The sequence below is a fragment of the Propithecus coquereli genome, unplaced genomic scaffold, assembly GCF_000956105.1.
Source record: "Propithecus coquereli isolate 6110/MARCELLA unplaced genomic scaffold, Pcoq_1.0 Scaffold109, whole genome shotgun sequence".
In the NCBI taxonomy this organism is placed as follows: domain Eukaryota; kingdom Metazoa; phylum Chordata; class Mammalia; order Primates; family Indriidae; genus Propithecus; species Propithecus coquereli.
In genome coordinates this window covers 3,410,274-3,430,361 of record NW_012134858.1, presented here as the reverse complement: position 1 = coordinate 3,430,361, position 20,088 = coordinate 3,410,274, and the positions used below count along the sequence as shown (strand labels likewise).

Sequence of the window (20,088 nt, the reverse complement as noted above, 5' to 3'; positions counted from 1 at the left end):
TGCCACTAACTAGCTAGGTGCCCTGGAGTGGGACCGTTGGGCTCTTCCCAGGTTCCCCGTTTGCAATGTTAAGTGTCTTTTGCCCATAGCCTGTGTAAGTCCCAGTTAGAAGAATGCATTGTGGATATAGACCTCAGGGTGCATTTCCTGTCTCCCACAGAGCACTCGAGCCAGACAAGCACAGAAAGTCTCCAGGACACTGGCTTGGAGTAGAGAGCTGCTCTCTTTGGTAAGTGGCTCCAGGCCCCAGGCTAAGAGCTTTGGCTTCTCCAAATGACTTCTTGGAACACTGGTGCATTATGCACTGTTGTGTGCTGGCTCGAGGTAAAATATGAATCGTGAAACACTGATCTAGTGCAACTTAACTCATTATCACATGAAGAAGCCAAGCCCAAGAGCACTGCTGGCAATATGGCTAATGTTTATTGAGGCCAGGCACTGTGCTGAAGAATCTTCTAACAAGCCTACAAACGACCCCATGAATTAGATATCATTATCCATTTCAGATGAGAAAACTGAGGCTAAGAACCAGCCTGGATCACTCAGTGACTCATGGATGGAGCTGGAACCAAAGCCCGATCACCCCCCGGGCTCAGGCACTTGTCCTTGACATCTTCTGATTTGCTCTCATGGAGCGACTCATTCTATTTCCTGCCTTTCCTAGTTTCTATCTTAGGTTGTCGGTTAATACCTATGTCAGTCCTTTTTCCACGCCCGCAAGATCACCAAAGACGGGAAGCAGGACACAGCCAGGAACAGAGGGTAGAGTTCAGCTAGGTGAGGACAGAAGGAGGAAGAGGCAGAGATGAGGGAACAGACACGCTGGTCGCTGGGTTTGGGGAGGAGGAACAGGTGGGAAGCATTGGGAAAATCCTGTTGGCTGGATTGGAAGAGAGTAAGGGATGAAAACCAACAGCTCCTGGAAGCCAGTGTTGTTAGAACAGGCCTGGCACAGAGCTGGGCATTTTAGGTGTGCACTGGGGCCTGGGTATCTCGCTGGGTCATACCTCACTGGTCTAGACCTGCCCAGGCCCATGGGCATGAGCGACTAGGGGCATGAAGATCTCAACAGATCTCAACCCCCAGTACCAATTTCCAAAGGCCTTTATTAGAAGCCAGGGTTCTGTCTCCATCTTCCCTGAGCCCAGCACCCCAGTGGGGTCTGTGTTGTCCACAGCCTGGTTGGCATGGGGTGCTTTGGCTATGGAAGGGGGTCCCTCACTCCCTCCCCCTCAGGACTGGGTGATTCAGAAAGCAATAAGCCGCTGAGTGCTGTGGCTGGGACTCCCCCTCTAATCCCCAGCCTGTCCGTGTTTATCCCATGGCCTCAGGGGCGGGTGTCGGGGGCCGATGAGCAAGTGGGCTGCTGCTGGGCTTGCTGGGCTGGCAGGACAGAGCAGTCCTGGGACAGGCCCCTGCTGGGACCGGAAAGGAGCCAGGAGTCATGAGGCTGGCAGTGGGCATGCTCTGGCTCTTGGCCCTTGGGTGGCCCCCCCAGGCCCGGGGCTCCTGCCCATCTCTGTGCAGCTGCAGCCTCCATATTCTAGGCGATGGCAGCAAGGCCAGGTATGGCACTGGGTATGTGGGGTGGGTGGCTGAGCCCCCTTCGCGTTTCCAGCTAGGCTGGGTTGGAAGGGGTTGGAGGCAGGGCCCTCAGACTGAGGCCGGGTGAGATCCCAGGTTCCTGCGGGGGTGGTCCGCGCTGCATTCTCTTCCAGCAAGCAAGGGGATGGCTCTGTCCAAGACGTAGCAGGTACCTTTACACATGGGGCAGGGGTGGGGCACAGGTATGCCAGTTCCAGGAAGTCCTTTCTGAGCCCTCTTCCAGGCTCCCATTTGAGAGGTGCCCTCCCTAAAGACCTCTTTCTTTTCCCCTTCTTGCTTCCTGCCGTTCTACCTTCCTGTCTGTAATTCCCCAGCCCCTCTTTCCCAGGCCTCTTCCATTCTCCTTGCTGCCTCCCAGGGATACCCAGTCACACCGCAGGTGTTTCCTACCACCCTGTCATAATGGGACCACCTGCCTCCTCTCACTCCTCCCCTGTGGGTCTCCTCCGGCCACCCTGGGAGCCTCAGTCTTGACCCCTTTCCACGGGGGCTCTGAAAGGCCGGGAGTGCCCACCCGTGGCAAGTGTGCCCTCTCCACCCCAGCCTCCTCCTGACTTCCACCCAGCCGCCGTCTCCTCCCTCGGAAGACCTCCATGCTCTCCTCCTCCCTTTCCATGGACGATCCAAGGCCACTGTGCTTTGTGGACCCTTGCTCTTCCTCTAGGGTGCATTTTCTTCTTCTCTTTAGCAGTCTTTAAAACATCTTTTCTCCAACTTCTTCAGCTTATCCATTAATGACCTCTACATTTGCTAACTTGCACAGAGATTTTGGCCCCTGGCTAGTGGCCTTTCCTATCATCTTTCCAACCTTCTGGAATTTCATCCTTTCTTTCTCCCTTGCCTTAGATAACTAGTGGGAGCCACTGATGGTCTCTGACCAGGGGAACAATGTTACCAGAGCTACCCTTCCTATGGTCTGGGCAATGTGTGTCCAGTTGATTGGGTGATTAGGGGACCAGAGGATGGAGAGGGCCCACCAGGAAAGGACACCCTGTGTGGTCTGAGGAAGAGGGAGAGCTCCATTTGGGCCAAGTGTCTGAGGCTCCAACCTGTATGGAGGGTAAGGATACTCTTCCCAGGGGAAGCCAGGCTGAGCCCTGAGCAGGCTGGGAAATAGCCCATGGCCAAGGGAAGTGTGACCAGAGTGACTAAGAGCTTTCTCCACGACCCACAGAGAGCACAGGGCTCAAAGTCACCCAGCATCACTGATGGAACTGGTCCTGCAACCCAGGCATTCTGGGTTCCATTTCTAGAACTCTTCCCATCTGTCATGTTGCTGTGAGTGGGGAACAGGGGAGAGTTCCAGGCAGTAGAGCCAGTCTTAGGACGGAAGATGAAATTCCAAGGGCAGTTTCAAAGGCCTCTGTGTCAGTGGCCATTTCCTCCTCTGAAGTCAGAGCTTTTACAACTGGTTCTGCCTGCCCGACCGTCCCATGACTGATGTGCACCAGCCCATCTGCATGGAGCGTCCTGTGAGGGAAACAAAGCCATGAAAGACTGCAGGGGCCCTGAGGTCCCACTCGCCAGGGCCACAGATTGTGTAGTTAAACCAAGGCTTCCCTTTACATCTCAGATGCCTTCCTCAGACCCTAACCAGGGCCCCTCAAGGAGTCCAGCCTTTATATCTGAGCAGCCTGGGCAACCTGCCCACCTCCACATTCCTGAGTTGTGAACAGAGTGTGCGTACCTGTGGGAGGGCCCAGGCTGGGTACCTGGAGAGATGTGTCCCCATCCTCTTTGTGCCCAGTTTGCCCAATAGGAGGAGTTGTGCTATAGGCTTGCATTGGGCTATTCTTTTTCTTTTTTCTTTTTTAGAGGCAGGGTCTCATTCTGTCACCCTGGCTGGAGTGCAGTGGCACAATTATAGCTCACTGCAGCCTCAAACTCCTGGGCTCAAGCCATCCTCCTGCCTCAGTCTCTCGAGTAGCTGGGACTACAGGCATGTGCCACCATATCCAGCTAATTTTTAAAAAATTTATTTTTAGAGGCGGGGTTCTCACTATGTTGCCCAAGCTGGTCTCAAACTCCTGGCCTCAACTGATCCTTCCGCCTCAGCCTCCCTAGTAGCTGGGATTACAGGCTTGAGCCACCACACTCAGCATGGTGGGTTCTTATTGGTTTCCCTTAATACCTCTCTTGACCGTATTCTCTCCCATCCAAGATGTGTTTTCCCATCAACTCCCTTCTTCCCACCTACATCCACACCTTCCTCCCTGCAATACCCAAATTGCATTATTAGCCAAAAATATCATTGCCTTAGTGCTCTTCCTGAGCTAGATTATAAACTGTACAGGCACAGGGGCTGTGGGTCTGATTCTTTTCTGAATCTCCCATCACTTAGTAGGAATTCCATGTATATGTGAGCAACATGAGTGAGTGGGAATGTCTGTGCCATCTGTGGGCACCATTTACAAGGAAAAACAAGCCAGCCCAGCTGCCTCTAAGTAGAGTGTGTGAGTGAAGAAGACGGATGCCGGTGGGGTGTGTGACACCAGGAAGGCCTAATGTGAGCAGTATGTCGTGTTATGCCAAGAGAACTACCTCCCTTAGCAAAACAAAACAAGACCACCCTGTCCCCTCCAGTGTGAGCAGAAGAGCCCTCCACTCCAGATGAAACTGGGGCTGCACAAGGGCTCGTCCTCGAAGCCCAGCCTACAAGTTTTACCTTCCTGGGAATTGTTCCCTTTCCATCGTAACTTATAGGAGTGGGCAGCTGACATTGGTCCCATAAAACGCAGCGCTGCAGTGTCGGTTCCTCAAGGGCGGGGACTGCTTCCTGTTGTCTCGCTGTCCTTTGCTTTAGTCTCAAACTTAATAGAATAAGGTTTCAGAAGTCATGCTTTGGGCAGAAAGAGCTGATACGACTGACCCAATTTACTTGCAGGGCTGAGATGCAGAATTTACAACGGTGATCAGTAGCCCTGGGCTCGTTTGGGGTGTCAGGCAGCATGCTGGGCTCGTACATACATTATCTCATTTAAACCCCATAATCGCTCAGTGAAGTGGGGTCTTTTATGATGGCAAAACTGAGGAAAACAGAGGTTACTTAACGTACTCAAGGACACACAGCCAGCAAAGAGCCCAGATGTGGACCCAGCTGTGTGGCTGCCAAGTCCCAACTTTTGCGCACCTTGGTCATCTCATGGACACTCAGAGTCAGGAGAGACCTAGGGTGCTTCCATTTTTGATGCCTCTGGTATATTTTTTAAAATACGATGAAAAGCCAAACAGTTACAAAAATTGAGGTGTAATTTAACAAACACTTTAACACATATGCAAGGTAACACTGCACGAGGTGATCGCAGGATTTATTACTACTGCTCATTCTCGGTGCACTGCAGGTGCTGCGGGCTGTCATGGGCCCTAACAGTGGGACAGCGAGTGTGAGGTCTTGCAGGCCAGTGAAGACCAGATGGCCCTCCTGGGACCCTTGTGAAAGGCTCTGAAAGCAAGACCCCCGCTCCCAAAGGGAAAAAGCGAGGCTGCTTGTTCCGGGCCCCTCCCAGAGCTCCCAGGGCTTGGGGCCCGTGTTGGTGTTGGTGTCCTGGGGTAACAGGCAGACCCGGAGGCCTCGTGAAGGGAGGTAGCAGTGGGCGATCCCCGCCCGGGGACCCCCGCTCAAATATCCCCCATTTCTGTGACCAGGACTGTGGTGTGCAACGACCCCGACATGACCCTGCCCCCAGCGTCCATCCCTCCGGACACCTCCAGACTGCGCCTGGAGCGGACGGCCATACGCAAGGTGCCCGGCGAGGCCTTCAGGCCCCTGGGCCGCCTGGAGCAGCTGTGGCTGCCTTACAACGCCCTGGGCGAGCTCAGCGCGCTCATGCTGCGGGGCCTGCGCCGCCTGCGGGAGCTGCGGCTGCCCGGGAACCGCCTGGTCGCCTTCCCCTGGGCGGCGCTCAGGGACGCCCCCCAGCTGCGCCTGCTGGACCTGCAGGCCAACCGCCTGTCTGCCGTGCCGCCCGAGGCCGCGCGCTTCCTGGGCAACCTCACCTTCCTCGACCTCTCCGGCAACCAGCTGCTGAGGCTCCCGCAGGAGCTGCTGGGCACCTGGGCTCCGCTGAAGACGGGCCTCTTCGTCCCCGGCCACCATACCAGACTGGTCCTAGGTAAGAGACGGCATCCTTCGCATGGGGTCTTAGGCAGGATACCACGCCCCTCTGAGTTTCCATTCTTTATCTAGAAAAGTGACATCAGACCTGCTTTCCGGGCCTGTGTGAAAACCGAGTGAGATCGACGAGAGTAGCAAGTTTAGGAGTTCAAGGCCCAAGCCAGACTGTGGCAGTTCAAATCCCAGTGTGACAGGAGAGGTCTTCCGGGTCACACAACTGGGTCGCACAGGAGAAGGTCCTCTGAGACTCAATTTCCCAGCTGAGAGTTGAATGGGTTGGCACATACGCCAGCTGGCGCTGTATTTCGCGGCTTCTTTCCTGTTCATAACAAACCAATGGCTTACCAGGTGAACCAGATCCTCCTCTCCCGCCCAAGGCACCTGGCTGTGAGGATGACAGATGGAGGTGTAACTCACTCTGGATAATTAATTTGAATTATACGACTCATCCATGAATATATGTAAACATTTAAAACATCACAGAAAATGCCAAAGACCCTCTTGTCCTCTCTTCCTATTCCAACCCCTTCCCAAAGGTAGATACTATTATAGTTGTTTGCAAATCTTTTAAGATATATTTACATATGCATACATGTATACACACATACATACATGCGCACAGAAAAGTTATGTGTGTCTTATGTAAAATTTTGTCATATTATATGCATTAATCAGTAACTTTTTGACCCAACAATATATCTTGGAGATCTGTCTAAATTACTACAAATGGATCAAGTTCATTTGTTTAAACTACTGTATAATATTCCATAGTATACTTTGTTTATAGGGTAAACATAGTTATACCATAGTTTATCTAGCCATTCCCCGTTTAGTGGACTTGCAGATTGTTTCCATTATTTCGTTAAAACCTACGATGCCACAGAGAACATTCCTGGCAATGCATCCTGGTGCACACGTACAAATGTTTCTCCAGGATAGGAGCAGAGAAGTGGAATTTCTAGGTCACAGAGTGTGCATATTAGACATCTAAAAATCAATCCGATAGTCTCTAAAGGGGGGGGGCAATTCTCACTCCACTCAGTAAATGTGTAAGACCACTCATTCATGTTTTCACCCAGCAAGTATTTTTGAGTGTGTTCCAATTCTGGGTGCTGGGGAAACAGCAGAGAACAAAATAGATGAAAATCTATTCACTCATGGAGCTAACAATTAAAATGGTCAAAATGTTTAACTTTTGCAATTTGACAGTTGAAAATTTCACTGTCCTATAACTTTGCTTTTTGCCTTGATTCTCTTCAACCCTGTTGTGATAAAGTGACAGCCAGATAGCTCACCACCAGAGCTGGGCGTTGATGAGTCTTGGGTTGCAGACATATCATTAAAGGCATTTAACCAGTGACACAAGGCAGCAGCACTGGTAAGATGGGGTGAAGGGGAGGTGGGAGAAGAAACTGGCACCCTTAGTTAGTGCTCAAAGGGACCTGGGAGTCATGAATATACAACCAGGTCTGAATTAACCCTCCCCAACTCTTTGACATTCCCCCTTCCAAATATATCAAATATATGTATGTAAATGTACACGATGTCATTTATTATTAGACTATCAAATTTAATAACAGTCTTTGGAGGATAAAAGGGACATCACATCAAATGCATTTATCTTGCATTTCAGAAATGCAAACCTATAAGAAGGAATTGTGCATTAGAGTTGAGGAGACATGGTACCACTCTATCTTTATACGGTTCTTTGACAGAGTGGGTGCAGCTACCTACTTTTAGCTCTATAAACATGTTCAATTTTAGAGTAAAGAGGCTGGGGATATACCCTAGGATTTGATTTTCTGGCCTCTTCACTCCACTATTTACCCCCATTTGAACCTATATCAAAGGGACCGTGGCTCAGAGCAGCCACCTTCATTGCTCAGGTGATGCTGAAAGTGTCACTTATCCTAGGAGGATGGGGATTGGGGGCCAGTGAAGCATTTCTAGAATTGGATTTTGGCATATTGTAATTATTGCAGAAATATTGCCTGGCCAATGGCCTGAAAAGTTCAGTCCGAGAATGGCAAAAGTAATTGCCAATTTTGTCATTATGCTGTATGGCCTACCCAGTGCTTAATATGATTTATCTTTGTTTATGCTTACAGCAACCCTGAAAGGGAATTAATGCTGTCGTTCAAGATGAAGAATCAGATTTCAGTCATAAAACTAGCAAGGCGAGGAGCTGGCCTTGCCGGGCCCAGGGGCTAGTGCTGCTGACTCTGAGCTGAGGATCTGCCTTGTCCTCCCTGGGGGAAGAGGAGTGGGACCTGCTGATCTATCTGAATATCTTGTCTTCTTTTTCACCCCTGCAGGGCTGCAAGACAACCCCTGGGTGTGTGACTGCAGACTCTATGACCTGGTCCATTTCCTGGATGGCTGGGCCCCAAACCTGGCCTTCATCGAGACCCGGGTGAGGTGTGCCAGTCCGCGCAGCCTGGCCGGAGTGGCCTTCAGCCAGCTGGAACTGAGGAAGTGCCAGGGCCCGGAGCTCCGTCCGGGGGTGGCCAGTGTCAAGTCCTCTTTGGGCAGCACAGCATTGCTACGCTGTGGAGCCACCGGGGTCCCTGGGCCCGAGATGAGCTGGAGAAGGGCCAGTGGCAGCCCCCTCAACGGCACAGGTGTGTGAGAGACAGGGATGCTGTGCCGAGATCCAGGCGGGGGCAGGCAGGGCGTCCCAATGCAGAGAGCGCAGGGCCAGAGGGAAGCTGTCTGAGCAAGGCTGGGCTCCCAGCTGTCTGCGTGGGGTGGGACAGGGTCTGCCCGGGGGCAGCGAATGGGGGCAGCAGATTCAGTCATGCTGATGGCTCTCAACCTGTCTTGTCATTTCCACCAGGTACTCTGTGGGAAACTCAGGGCCCATTCTGAGAGGAGCAAAAAGCTGACTTTTTGGTAGAAGACATCCTCTTAGTGTATTTAATATTTATAGTAAGATTCCCTTCTGTAAATACTAAGCCAGAATCACCTGGAGTAATTAATGATGAGAATTACCATCTATTGAGCTCCTGGCGTGGATCTAGCACTGCGCTAAGTGTATTATGCTCACGATGTCATTGAACTTTAAAGAGCAGCCTGATTATTCTTCTTATTCTGTATACAAGTAAACTGAGGCTCTGGGAGGTTAAATGCGTGGCCTGCATCACACAGCCCGTACAATCTAGCTGACTGCACGGTGTGTGCTCTTTCTGCGATGCGGTGCGGACAGAGGTGGCTTGTCTCTGTCATGGCAGGGGGTGGGGGTCATTTGCAGAAGTCCTGGCCACCTGCAGGTAGAAAGAAAGTTGAGGAGGAATGAAAGAAAAGAGGAGGATTTCTTAGCACTTGGCCTCTTATCCCTCCCAGTTTTCTTTTGTGTCTCTCTCAACAAGGTTGGTAACCACTGCTCTAGGACAGTGGGTTTGAAATCAATGTATAAGCACAATTGTATGAGGGACTCCTCTACGTAAAACAGGAGGGTGAAAATACTCCAGCTGAAGCAGCAGAGGGGCCGGGCAGGGTGGGCAGGGCATGTCCAGCCAGCCTTGGCCCCACGGTCACCCAGATCCACCTTCCCCCAGTGCACCTGCCTGCCGCCCTGAGGTGTCACCTCTGCAGAACTCCAGGGCCCTGATGAACACAGTTTGAACATGTCAGATTTGGAAGGGATGTCATTCTTAGGTTCTGCCTTAGGCTGGGCCTCCAGGGGCTCCCCAAATTTGAGCTCAAGGCAATCTTGATCCCCTCGGCTGGTCTAAGAAAAGTTGAATGACTGCCAGTGTTTTCTCAGGGTGACGGGGTCTTCGATAGGCTGTTTGCAGCCCAGGGGCTGTGAACTTGGCCCTGGAAGGGAGCATGGGGCAGATGGGCTCATTCATTCTCCCATTTGTGCCTCTTTTCTCCCAGTGCGCCAGGAAGTGTCCAGTGACGGCACGAGCTGGAGTCTGCTGGGCCTGCCTGCGGTGTCCTACCCTGACTCTGGAGACTACGTCTGCCAGGCCAAGAACTTCCTGGGGGCCTCCGAGACTGTCATCTCCCTGATTGTCACTGACTCCCAGACTTCCCCAGAGCACAGTGGGAGCCCAGGGGTGCTGTGGGCAAGGACAGGCGAGGGGGCGGAAGCTGCCGTCTACAACAACAAGCTGGTGGCGAGGCATGTCCCCCATATCCCAGAACCTGCCGTCCTGGCCACTGGGCCTTCTGTGCCCGGCATGAAGGAGGAACTGACCCTCCAGCACTTCCAGATGGGTGCCCTCGGAGAGCCCTCTGCCGGGCAGGTGGAACCCCAGGAGGCCCGCATGGTGAGGTCGCTCAAGGTGGTGGGGGACACTTACCACAGCGTGTCCTTGGTGTGGAAGGCCCCCCAGGCTAAAAACACAACTGCCTTCAGCGTTCTCTATGCCGTCTTTGGGCAGCGCAACATGCGGCGAGTGGTTGTGCAGCCTGGGAAAACCAGTGTCACCATCCACGGGCTGGTGCCCAAGACTAAGTACGTGGCATGTGTCTGCGTGCGGGGCCTGGTGCCCCGGAAGGAGCAGTGCGTCATCTTCTCCACCGACGAGGTGGTGGACGCCGAGGGCACCCAGCGGCTCATCAACGTGGTGGTGATCAGCGTGGCCGCTGTCATCGCTGTGCCTCTCACGCTGCTAGTCTGCTGCGGAGCTCTCCAGAGACGCTGCCGCAAGTGCCGCACCAGGGGCTCCACCGAGGCCACGGGCACCTATGTCAACCTGGAGAGGCTGGACCACAGCGACGATGGCTTGGAGGAGCTGTCCCGGCACAGTCTCAGCGAGGCCGACAGGCTCCTCTCGGCCCGTTCCAGCCTGGACTCCCAGGCCTTGGGGGGCAGGGGAGGCAGACGGATGAACGAGTACTTCTGCTGAGGGGCGAGCTCCTGCCACTCACACGCCTGCCCCGTCCACTGTCCTTTGACTCTCACACACTCACTGTGATACCTGAATACACGCTCACCCACTCTTATCCGCTCGAGTACCTGCTTACTCAGACACTTACATACAACAGCAGCAGCAGCAGCAGCAACGGCTAATACTTATTAAGCACTTACTATGTGCCGGGAAGTGTTGTGAGTGCTTAATCTGCATTAACTCATTGAATTCTTATCACAACCATTTGCAGCAGGTAGCACTATTCTCTCCATTTTCCTGGGGGGATTAAGTAACTTGCCCGTATCAGTCAATTTTTGCTGTGTTAACAAATAAAAGCAAAATCTCAGTGGTATACAATGACAAACACTTATTTTCACCTTCACAGGTCTGTGGGTTGACTGAGGTGGTTCTGCTCTGTGTCTCACTTGGAGCCCAGGCTGGAGAGGAGCGGTGGCTTCTTTCCCGGTGAGGTCAGACGGTATCAGAGGAATGAGCAAAATCATTCACTGCCTCTTAAGTTCTCAGTTCAGAACTGGAGCACTGCCACTTCTGACCACATTCTATTTGCCAAAGCAAGTCTCATGGCCAAACCCAATTTTAATGGGGCAAGTAAGGACACTTCTTCCATGAAGGTGATGGTGGGGAAAGCGAGTATTTGCTGAACAGAGATCTAATCTACTGTATTGCCCACAATTACATAGCTAGGCAATGATAGCTCTGGAATTTGGACCAGGCAGTTGGGCTCCATGGTCAACAGTCCGTCCCACCCTCCTGTACTGCATCTTGATTACATGTGTGCTAACTCATAGTCACTCACGCACACACAGTCTCTCTATGCATTAGTCATATTTGTGGTCACTCATTTGCACTAACACAAACACATACATACTCCCTGCACTTGTACACACTATTCTCAGTCAATTCTAACATTTTTTTCTCTGGGTGCTATTCTGCCTAGAGACAATCACTTGATTTCCAATAAATTCTAGAGTTTTGGATGATGCCCAAGAGATCACTGCTGATTTGCCTTCAGAATGTCCGAATGGAGGGATCTGAGAGATCCTCTCCCACCTGAAGCTGTCTGGCACACAGCTCACCTCTGCCCCTGCGTAACAGCCTTTGTGATTCTTACCGAAACTCACCTGGTTTCCTGAGGGCATCTTGAAGCCTTCCTGGTTGCTTGGCAAGCCACTTCAAAGGAGGATTTCTGTTCAGGTTTTCTTAAACCTGGGGAACCACTGAGGTGTTTGTTGTCTCCGTGCACTGGAGTGGATTTGGGTTGTCAACATTCTCAGCAGAAGGCGCAATTTGTTTCTTGTTTACAGGGCTGAGCTCTGGTGAGGGAAACATCCAGGGTGCCTGTGCCAAGCTTTTGGGTAACAACTGAGGGAATTTGGGGACAGCAAGTGATCCAAGAAAATTATTTTGCTAGTATCATGCAAGAGACTCCATATCATGTTGAATATTTTCTAGAAATAAACCAGTGTGATGCCATGATTTCTAAAGTCACTCCACTCACATTACAAAAGGCTTACCATATATTAATATTTCCCCCAGTCTCCTCACATTGGATACTCGTGACGCGCACTGTGGAGGCTGGGCTATTTGATTTTACAGATGACAAACCTTGAGGACCAAAGAGTTGGATGACTTCTGCAGGGCAGTGATGGATTTTCTTTTGGAATCCAGTTCTTTGACAACTTTCTGGCCAGGCAGAGGATCTGTATTCAGTATCATTCCCTACAGTGCAGTTCACAACAGGGTAACTATGGAAATGGACTTTTTTTTTTTGAGCCACTGAACCTGGGATCAGAACCATAATAGCACCTGTGCACGTGAGCATGGTGTTCCCATCACCTGGAGGGTGCATCTGACTACCCCTTGTGGGCCACAGCCATTGGTAAGAGAAAGTATTTGATTGGAAGATGACAAAGACATTGTCTACATCAGGGGTCAAGCAAACTTCTTGTGTAAAGAAAGCCACATAGTAAACGCCTTAGGTTCTGTTGCTACTACTCATCTGCTGATGGAGTGTGAAAGCAGCTGTAGACATTATGTAAGTTAGTGGATGTGATGTGCTTCACATAAAATGTTATTTACAAAAACAAGTGACAAGGAGGGATTTGGCCCTGAGACTGTAGTTTGCCAGTCCCTTATCTAGATTTGTAAAAGTGTTTCTGCTGTGTCTTTGGAGACCCAAGACTCAATTCTGAGTGTTTGATCTATGAGAGTGACAGATACACCCCCAAATTAGAACAACTGTAAGTGCAGTAGAGGAAAGCAGCCATGTGTTGAAACAATCAAGATGTTGTCTGTGATGACTGAGCTAATCAAGATGGAATAATTATTGGTCTAAAGACAGCTAACATTTAGCCAGTTTTATTGAACATTATTTGAAGAAAAATAAGTAATTTGAAAGTAAGCATTTGTTAGTATTTATTGAGAGAGAGAAAGAGAGAGAGAGAGAAAATTCAAATTTTCCAATGATTCATTAGGGCCTATCCTCACGATCTAGATGGAAAGGCCTCCAAGATGCTTAGCTTCCAAATACCCAAACACCCATCTGCCACCCTTCCTTTGTGTGTTCTGTCTTCCCTGGTTTGCTGTTGAAGGGAAGAATCATCCTGGATTGTGCTCATGAATATTCAAGTAACTGGAAAAAACAAATTCCCATTGTAAAAAATAAAATGGAATCTGGCTTATATATTAGTCTTTTAGTATAAGGGTCTGGTTAGTGTGAGTCAGTCCCTGAAGATTGAATTTCCTCTAAGTGTCCTGGAAAAAGAATTTATGGCCTTCCAGTGCTGAAGATCAGCTTGTGCTGTGGTGACCCTGTAGGGTACTGGCCTTGGAAGCCTGGTTGGGAGGTTGGTTGGAATCATGGCATCTCCGGCATGTCCTTTTCTGACTACAACATGGTTATATTCCTCTTAACCAGACAGAGAGTATGTTCAAGGTCACTTATCTGTGGTTTCCTGTCTAAGCTGCAGGGTACAAAATGACAAATAACAGAAATTGTATCCTGGCGAGTGGACATGGGCTATCGAACCTAGGCTGCCAACCAAGCTACTCCAGGAGCAATTTGTCCAGAGGACTGAACTGGAAAGTTTTAATTTACATGTAATCTAGCAAAGACAAAAATTAATTTGCAAGCACTTCTGTATATTTTGCTAGCTGCAAGGGCATTGTAGTCAGGGTAGGTTGGACTTACGCTATGGTAATCATTCCCGCATTTCAGTAGTTTAACACACAAACATGTATTCCTGTTCCACAGAGTCTATGGGAGAGAGTGGGAAATAAGCACCGAGGAGGGCCCTGCCTCATTCACTCACTCAGCGACTCAGGCTGGCGAAGGCTCCACCACCTGGAATGTCAACAGTTGCCACAACGAGGACTAAGAGAAACTGGAGGATCACGTCGGGGCTTTTCAAATATCACTTCCTCTAATATTTCATTAGAACATGAGTCACATGACCCACCTATTTCCAGGAGGTTGGAAATGTAGTCTTATGTGTGTCTGCCGCAGGTAGCCGAGGAGACCGTCTCAGACATGGCTGGGTGCAGATGGACCGAGTGGGAAAGAACCTTTAGCGTGAGAGAAAGGGAGGACAGCGTGTCTGCTACCTGGTAGGTTGCCTCATTCTCTGTCGGAGCTATCCCAAAGTTCCACGAATACTGGGGTGGTGAGTGGAGTTTCCCAATTGAATAGACAGGACGCTCTCTTATTAAGATCCTATTAAGACAAACCAGGGAGCTGCTGCCCCACAGCTATTTATTATCTATTTTATAAGCACAGCGTAACTCCACATCCTGTAACTCTGTCTCAACAAAGAACTCTAAGAGTCAAGTTCCAAAAAGCATCCTGCAGGAGGGGACATGGGGTTGTAATATGCTTAGACCCCCTCTCCTTGGGTGTCAGGGTCTCTAGAGTTTTGGGACTACACTTAACCACAGGTTAGGATAAATAACATGACCCAAGCTAACTTTAATTGTCCTAGTGTCCTGTTTGACCTCTCCATAGACTACTCCTTATGTCCATCTGCCAAATAAGGAAACCAGAGGATGAGGAGGTCAGGAGAGGAGAAGAGGCAGTGGAGACTTGGCCTAGATGATCCCAGAGATGGCATATCACTGGGTGTTCTTCATGGGCTTTTAGCAAACTTCGGGACAGTTGGGTGGAGCTAGATTCATTTGAAAAGGCTGGCATGGGATGGACAGAGAGGAAATTGTCAGGAATGGAGGCCCTTTAGGCCTTTATATTTTGGGTAAGGGGAGAGAAACAAATCCACTAGTGGTTTAGGACACCCATGTGTTGAATCACATCCTTCCATGAAGGAAATCTGATGGTCTTGGCAAACCTGGCAGGGTGCTCTGGAGTGAGAATTGCTCGCCAGAGTAAACCCCATCAGGCCAAATTGGCCAGGCCCTCACCACCTTCAGTCACTGGGCGTGGGCTTCCTTGGGAAGGTCATGACCTCGGGCAAGCACTCCTTGCAGCTTAGCATCAACTCATCCCGTGAAGAGTGATCTAGGTGGCATGTCTCCTTGTCTGCCACAAACTTTGTACCCACAGCACTCTCCTTGTTTTGGATTTTTACCTTGAGAGGAGCTCCAGAGACCTAGCCAGATTTTAGTTAGACTGTCTGGAAATTCCAGCAAATATATCTGGCTTGAATGGAAAGCCTGGAGTGTAATCAGCTTAGTTGGTGACCCATTTCCCCCATCACTGGTTAGCTACTAAGAGGATTTTCGTTGCTGAGGCCTTTTGTAGGGTACAATGTATATCATGCGTCTTACAGGAACCCATGGAATTTCAGTATTCATCTGGAAGTGCCCCAATTAATAGGGATGTATACTTTTCTGCTCCTCAAGAGTCTGTTGGTGGGAGGTAAATTGTTGGGCACCAACTACATGCAAGGTGCTGTATTTAACATAACTCAAAATTTCCTAGAAACACTATGAGGTATTTATTAATATTCTTGCCTTGCAGAGATTAAATGACATTCCAAAGATCTCAAGACTCAAAAGCATAAGCAAGAGAGAAGACTCCATGGGACAGGGTCTATAACAGTTTTTCCTCCCTGCCCCATTCCTTTCATTTAGTAAGAGTGTAGCTTAGAGCTAATGAGCAATAAATATTTGTGGAATGAATGAAGAGGGGCAGAGCAAGTGTCCAAAATCATACATATCTCTTTCATTTTGATGATGCAAAATACACAGAATTCAGGAAAAATTGTGAGGTCCAAGGAAAGAAAAAAGCTTTGGTTTAATCAGAAAACACCACCTTGTATTCGAAATTGCACCATGATGCTTCTCTGATTGTAGTCATCTGAGCTGCAGATGCGGCTGTCTTGATGCAGTGGAGCGATGACCACACCACCCAGTGTGCCGGGGAAAGAACAAGTCATAGGAGTGAGCACAGAACTACTTTGTTACTCATATCTACTTTCACTTTGAGAAAATCATTGGAAATTCTAGGTTTCAGGAACCAATTGTGAATGTATTGAAGTATTAGATGGATTCTGGCCAAATCTCCTGAACAATGATGCTCAGAATCACATTACCTGCAAGTTTCTTAGACTTCTTTATAAGAGACTGAGGAAGTTCCGGTATGGAATTGTACACTTGACTTAGAGTTTGCTTTCTGGACTCAAGAACTAGACAAATGGTAAATTCTCTGACCTTCGTTAAGAGATATCGCTTGCTCTTCGCGGGTTCTGACTGAGCCTGTGATCAGGGCTGCAACAGACTGCAGAGCCCCCAGGGGCTTGGCCGCTGCTGTGCCGACCTACATCATCAAGGATTACCAATAATAGGATTTGTCACTCGGAAGCTGGGACTATACTTATTCAAAACTCACAAGGTATTTTCTTGCAGAGGAATATGGCTTCAGTTTTTCACTATTTCCTGTTAGTTCTGGCCTTTCTGGATACATGCGCAGCTCAGTCTTTCTGCCCGCCAGGATGTACCTGCTCAGAGGAGAGTGTTGGCAGGTGCGCTGTGCTGGCAAGATGTCAGAGGGTTGCAGGGGACGGGCCTTCTTTGAGGATTGTGTGGAGTGGAAGCAGGCGTAGAATTGGCAGGAAATCAGCAAAATCTCTATGAGACTCATTCTAGTTGGTTCTATACTTTGCTGAACTGTACATTTTTACCAAAATGGGTCTAACCCTTTTATTTCAAGTGAATAATATTTTTCTTCTAATTCACACGTTAATGCCAGGATTAGCCTGATTCCACTTTCCGGATCCCTGATGCTCATCTTAAAGTTTTTTCTGGTTTCTTGTATAGGACTCTGCAGTGCATGTCTATGTCTTTGGGAAAGATCCCAGGGAACCTTCCTGAAGAGTTCAAGCAAGTGAGAATTGAAAACTCACCCTTATTTGAGCTGACCCGAGGGTCTTTTATCAACATGAGCACGTTGGAATACCTTTGGCTCAACTTTAACAATGTCACTGTGATCCACCTTGGAGCCCTGGAGCACCTGCCAGAATTGAGAGAGCTGAGGCTGGAGGGGAACAAACTCCGTTCAGTACCGTGGACAGCGTTCCGCGCCACCCCTCTCCTGAGGGTCTTGGATCTCAAGCACAACAAGATTGATGTACTCCCTGAGCTGGCTCTTCAGTTCTTGGCCAACCTGACCTACCTTGACCTATCCTCCAACAGACTTACAGTTGTGTCCAAGAGTGTCTTCTTGAACTGGCCGGCCTACCAGAAACGCCGGCAGCCTGGCTGTGGGGCTGAGGTTCCCTCCAGCCTGGTGGTGGCGCTGCACAGCAACCCCTGGGTATGCGACTGTCGCCTAAGGAGACTCGTCCAGTTTGTCAAGTCCGTTACCCTCCCAGTCATCCTGGTGAATTCCTACCTGATATGCCAGGGCCCTCCCTCCAAGGCAGGGCAGCTTTTTCATGAAACTGAGCTCAATGCTTGCATGAAGCCACAGATCTCAACCCCCAATGCCAGTGTCACCATCTGGGTGGGACAGAATGTGACCCTGCGATGCTTGGCACAGGCCAGCCCCTCACCAACCATTGTGTGGACTTATCCCCTGAGCATGTGGAGAGAGTTTGATGGTAAGCCACATGCACCCCTCAGCATATCCAGGGTGGAATGGAGAGGTCTGTAGCAACCCCGTCCTTATTGGAGAGGTTCTAAACTGGGTCAGTCATGAACGATGGGTTCAGGAGAGATCAAGATAGGCCTGAATTATACTGGCCAGAACAGAAAAGATTCCAAGATAGTGTTCTACTAACAGCATTATTTTAAATGATTGTGCATAGATCTCTCTGTGACATATATATACATATGTAAATACACGTATTGGGGCTGATCCAACATCTTGCATAAATATTATAAAATTGTGTGTGAACAAATATATTCTTTGAGAGTCTTCTAAATGCAAAACACTATTCTGTGTATTTTAGAATTCTAGAATTTCTGACTAAGATTGATTCAAGAGATGATCTATTATTTCCTAAACTTGCATGAGCAGAATCACCTGGGGTGCTTGTTTGAAATAAGATTGATAGGATCTTATTGGCTTGAAGCTGTAATACTGGGGCCTAGGGAGAGAAAGTGACTTCATGGGCCCCAGGACCGAGATTTAAACCTGCCTCTCCTTTCCTGGAGCTCCTTGCTCTGCTTTCATTCCTCAGCTGGAATCATCTTTAATGCCACTCTCTAGGGTTGGACGTGTCACGAAGCCAGAGATGGCCTCCCCAGGGGTATCTTGAAGCTGAAAGGACCTTTGCAGATTCCCACATCTTCCCCTGTGCTCTATCTAGAAGACAACTGGAAATCTCTGCATAAAACTTGAGAAATGCACTCGGTCGCTCAGATATTTGTTATGCATGGTGACAAAACTTTGGATGGTTAAAAAAAAAAAAAAAAACAATTAACTGAAATTTTCACTTTCCCCCAGCATTTTGGTCACACCTTATTGGCTTGAGATTCAATACCAACAAAGGGGAAATACAGAATTGATTGTTGTAGCCTCTTTGAAAACTGGGAAATGAGTCCAGATGTTGTTTGTTATGATGTTCTGCAATCACTCTTGAGCACTGTTGTATTCATTCTCTCAGTAATAATAGAAGCTTAAACTTACTGAACGCTTACCGTCAAACTTTTGAGGTGAATGCTATTATCATCCCATTCTACTGACAAATTGATGCCAAGAGAATTTAAGCAACTTGCCCAGGACCCTATACTTAGTAAGGAATAGAAGTCCAGGCATTTGGCTCCAGGCTTTGTGGCACATCTGGAAAGTAAGACGGTACTTTCTGAATCTCACAATACCGCACAGTGACACAGTTTCAAGAGATCTCCTGAAAGCCACAGTTCAGCAAGGCCAAGGTGGTTTGGTGGGAGCAGTTAGTGAAGTTGAAAGAACGTGGTCATCATAGGTAGAAGGACTGGGTCCTAGATCAATTGTTGCGTCTGAAGAGCTCTTGCTATGGGCAAGTTGATTGATTGCTCCAATCCTCAAAATCCTATGTGTAAAAATCAGTTACTTACGGGGTTGCTGGGAGGCAAACACCTTACACCAGGTACAAGCTTGGTAAGTGGGTACCACCTCCTCTTAACAAAAAACTGGCATTGCTGGACACTCTCCAGCGGTCTGTCAGAGGAATGCACAGCTGTTTTGCTCTTCTCTTTACCCAGTGTTCACCTCTCCTACCGCAGAGGACGCTGCTCTGTCGGAGCTGACCATACCCGCTGCCCACCTGGTAGACAGCGGCAACTACACCTGCGTGGCCTCCAACTCCATCGGCAGGAGCACCCTTGTCATCTCCCTCCGTGTCCAGCCTGCCCCAGCCCTGCCTGCACCCCATTCTCTGTCCATCCCCTCGGAGGGCAATGCCTACGTTGACCTGCGGGTGGCCAAGCAGACGGTGCATGGGATCTTGCTGGAGTGGCTTGCGGTGGCCGATACCCCTCAGGAGGAGTGGTTCACCCTCTACGTTGCGTCGGATGAAGCCCTCAGGAAAGAGGTGGTCCACATTGGCCCTGGGATCAACACCTACGCCGTGGATGACCTCCTTCCTGGCACGAAATATGAGGCCTGCCTCAGCCTGGGGGGCCAGCCCCCACACCAGGGCCAGTGTGTGGTCTTTGTGACAGGCAGAGACAGTGGTGGGCTAGAGGCCCGCGAGCAACTGCTGCATGTCACCGTGGTCCTGTGTGCTGTGCTGCTCGCGGTGCCCGCGGGCGCCTATGCCTGGGCGGCCCAGAGCCCCTGCAGCTGCAGCGAGTGGGGCCTGCGCTGCTGTCCTCATCGCAGGAAAGCCCCCAGGTGGCCCCCTGCTGTCCCACAGTGCAGGGACCTCCCAGCTGTCTATGAGGACAGTGAGGGGCACATGGACCCAGAGGGGGACGAGGAGAAAGAAGGAGACAAAGACAGCAGCTGAGCAGCCAGGGCCATAGGATGGAGATGGTGTGGGCCTCTAGCCCCTGCAGCCAACCCTCCATGGAAGCTTGCTTGGCTCCATATATTTGTTCAACAAGTATTTA

General features: G+C 49.7%; 2 protein-coding genes across 3 annotated transcripts; both read left to right on the top strand.

Moving 5' to 3' along the window:
- The first annotated feature begins 1,430 nt into the window (after positions 1-1,430).
- Positions 1,431-10,786, top strand: LRIT1 (leucine-rich repeat, immunoglobulin-like and transmembrane domains 1). The gene is made up of 4 exons (XM_012648036.1): positions 1,431-1,566; positions 5,251-5,717; positions 8,035-8,340; positions 9,602-10,786. The coding sequence occupies exons 1-4, from the start codon at positions 1,445-1,447 to the stop codon at positions 10,576-10,578; spliced, it is 1,872 nt and encodes a 623-aa protein (XP_012503490.1). The 5' UTR covers positions 1,431-1,444; the 3' UTR covers positions 10,579-10,786.
- A 5,678-nt stretch (positions 10,787-16,464) lies between these two features.
- On the top strand, positions 16,465-19,985 carry LRIT2 (leucine-rich repeat, immunoglobulin-like and transmembrane domains 2). Of its 2 annotated transcripts, XM_012648050.1 has the most exons (4): positions 16,465-16,574; positions 16,870-17,650; positions 19,094-19,124; positions 19,240-19,985. In XM_012648050.1, exons 1-4 carry the CDS (start codon positions 16,465-16,467, stop codon positions 19,983-19,985), a joined length of 1,668 nt encoding a protein of 555 aa, XP_012503504.1. The 2 variants fall into 2 exon arrangements, with proteins under 2 accessions (XP_012503504.1, XP_012503513.1); XM_012648059.1 differs by lacking the exon at positions 19,094-19,124 and having other exon boundaries at positions 16,870-17,651.
- The last annotated feature ends 103 nt before the right edge of the window (positions 19,986-20,088 follow it).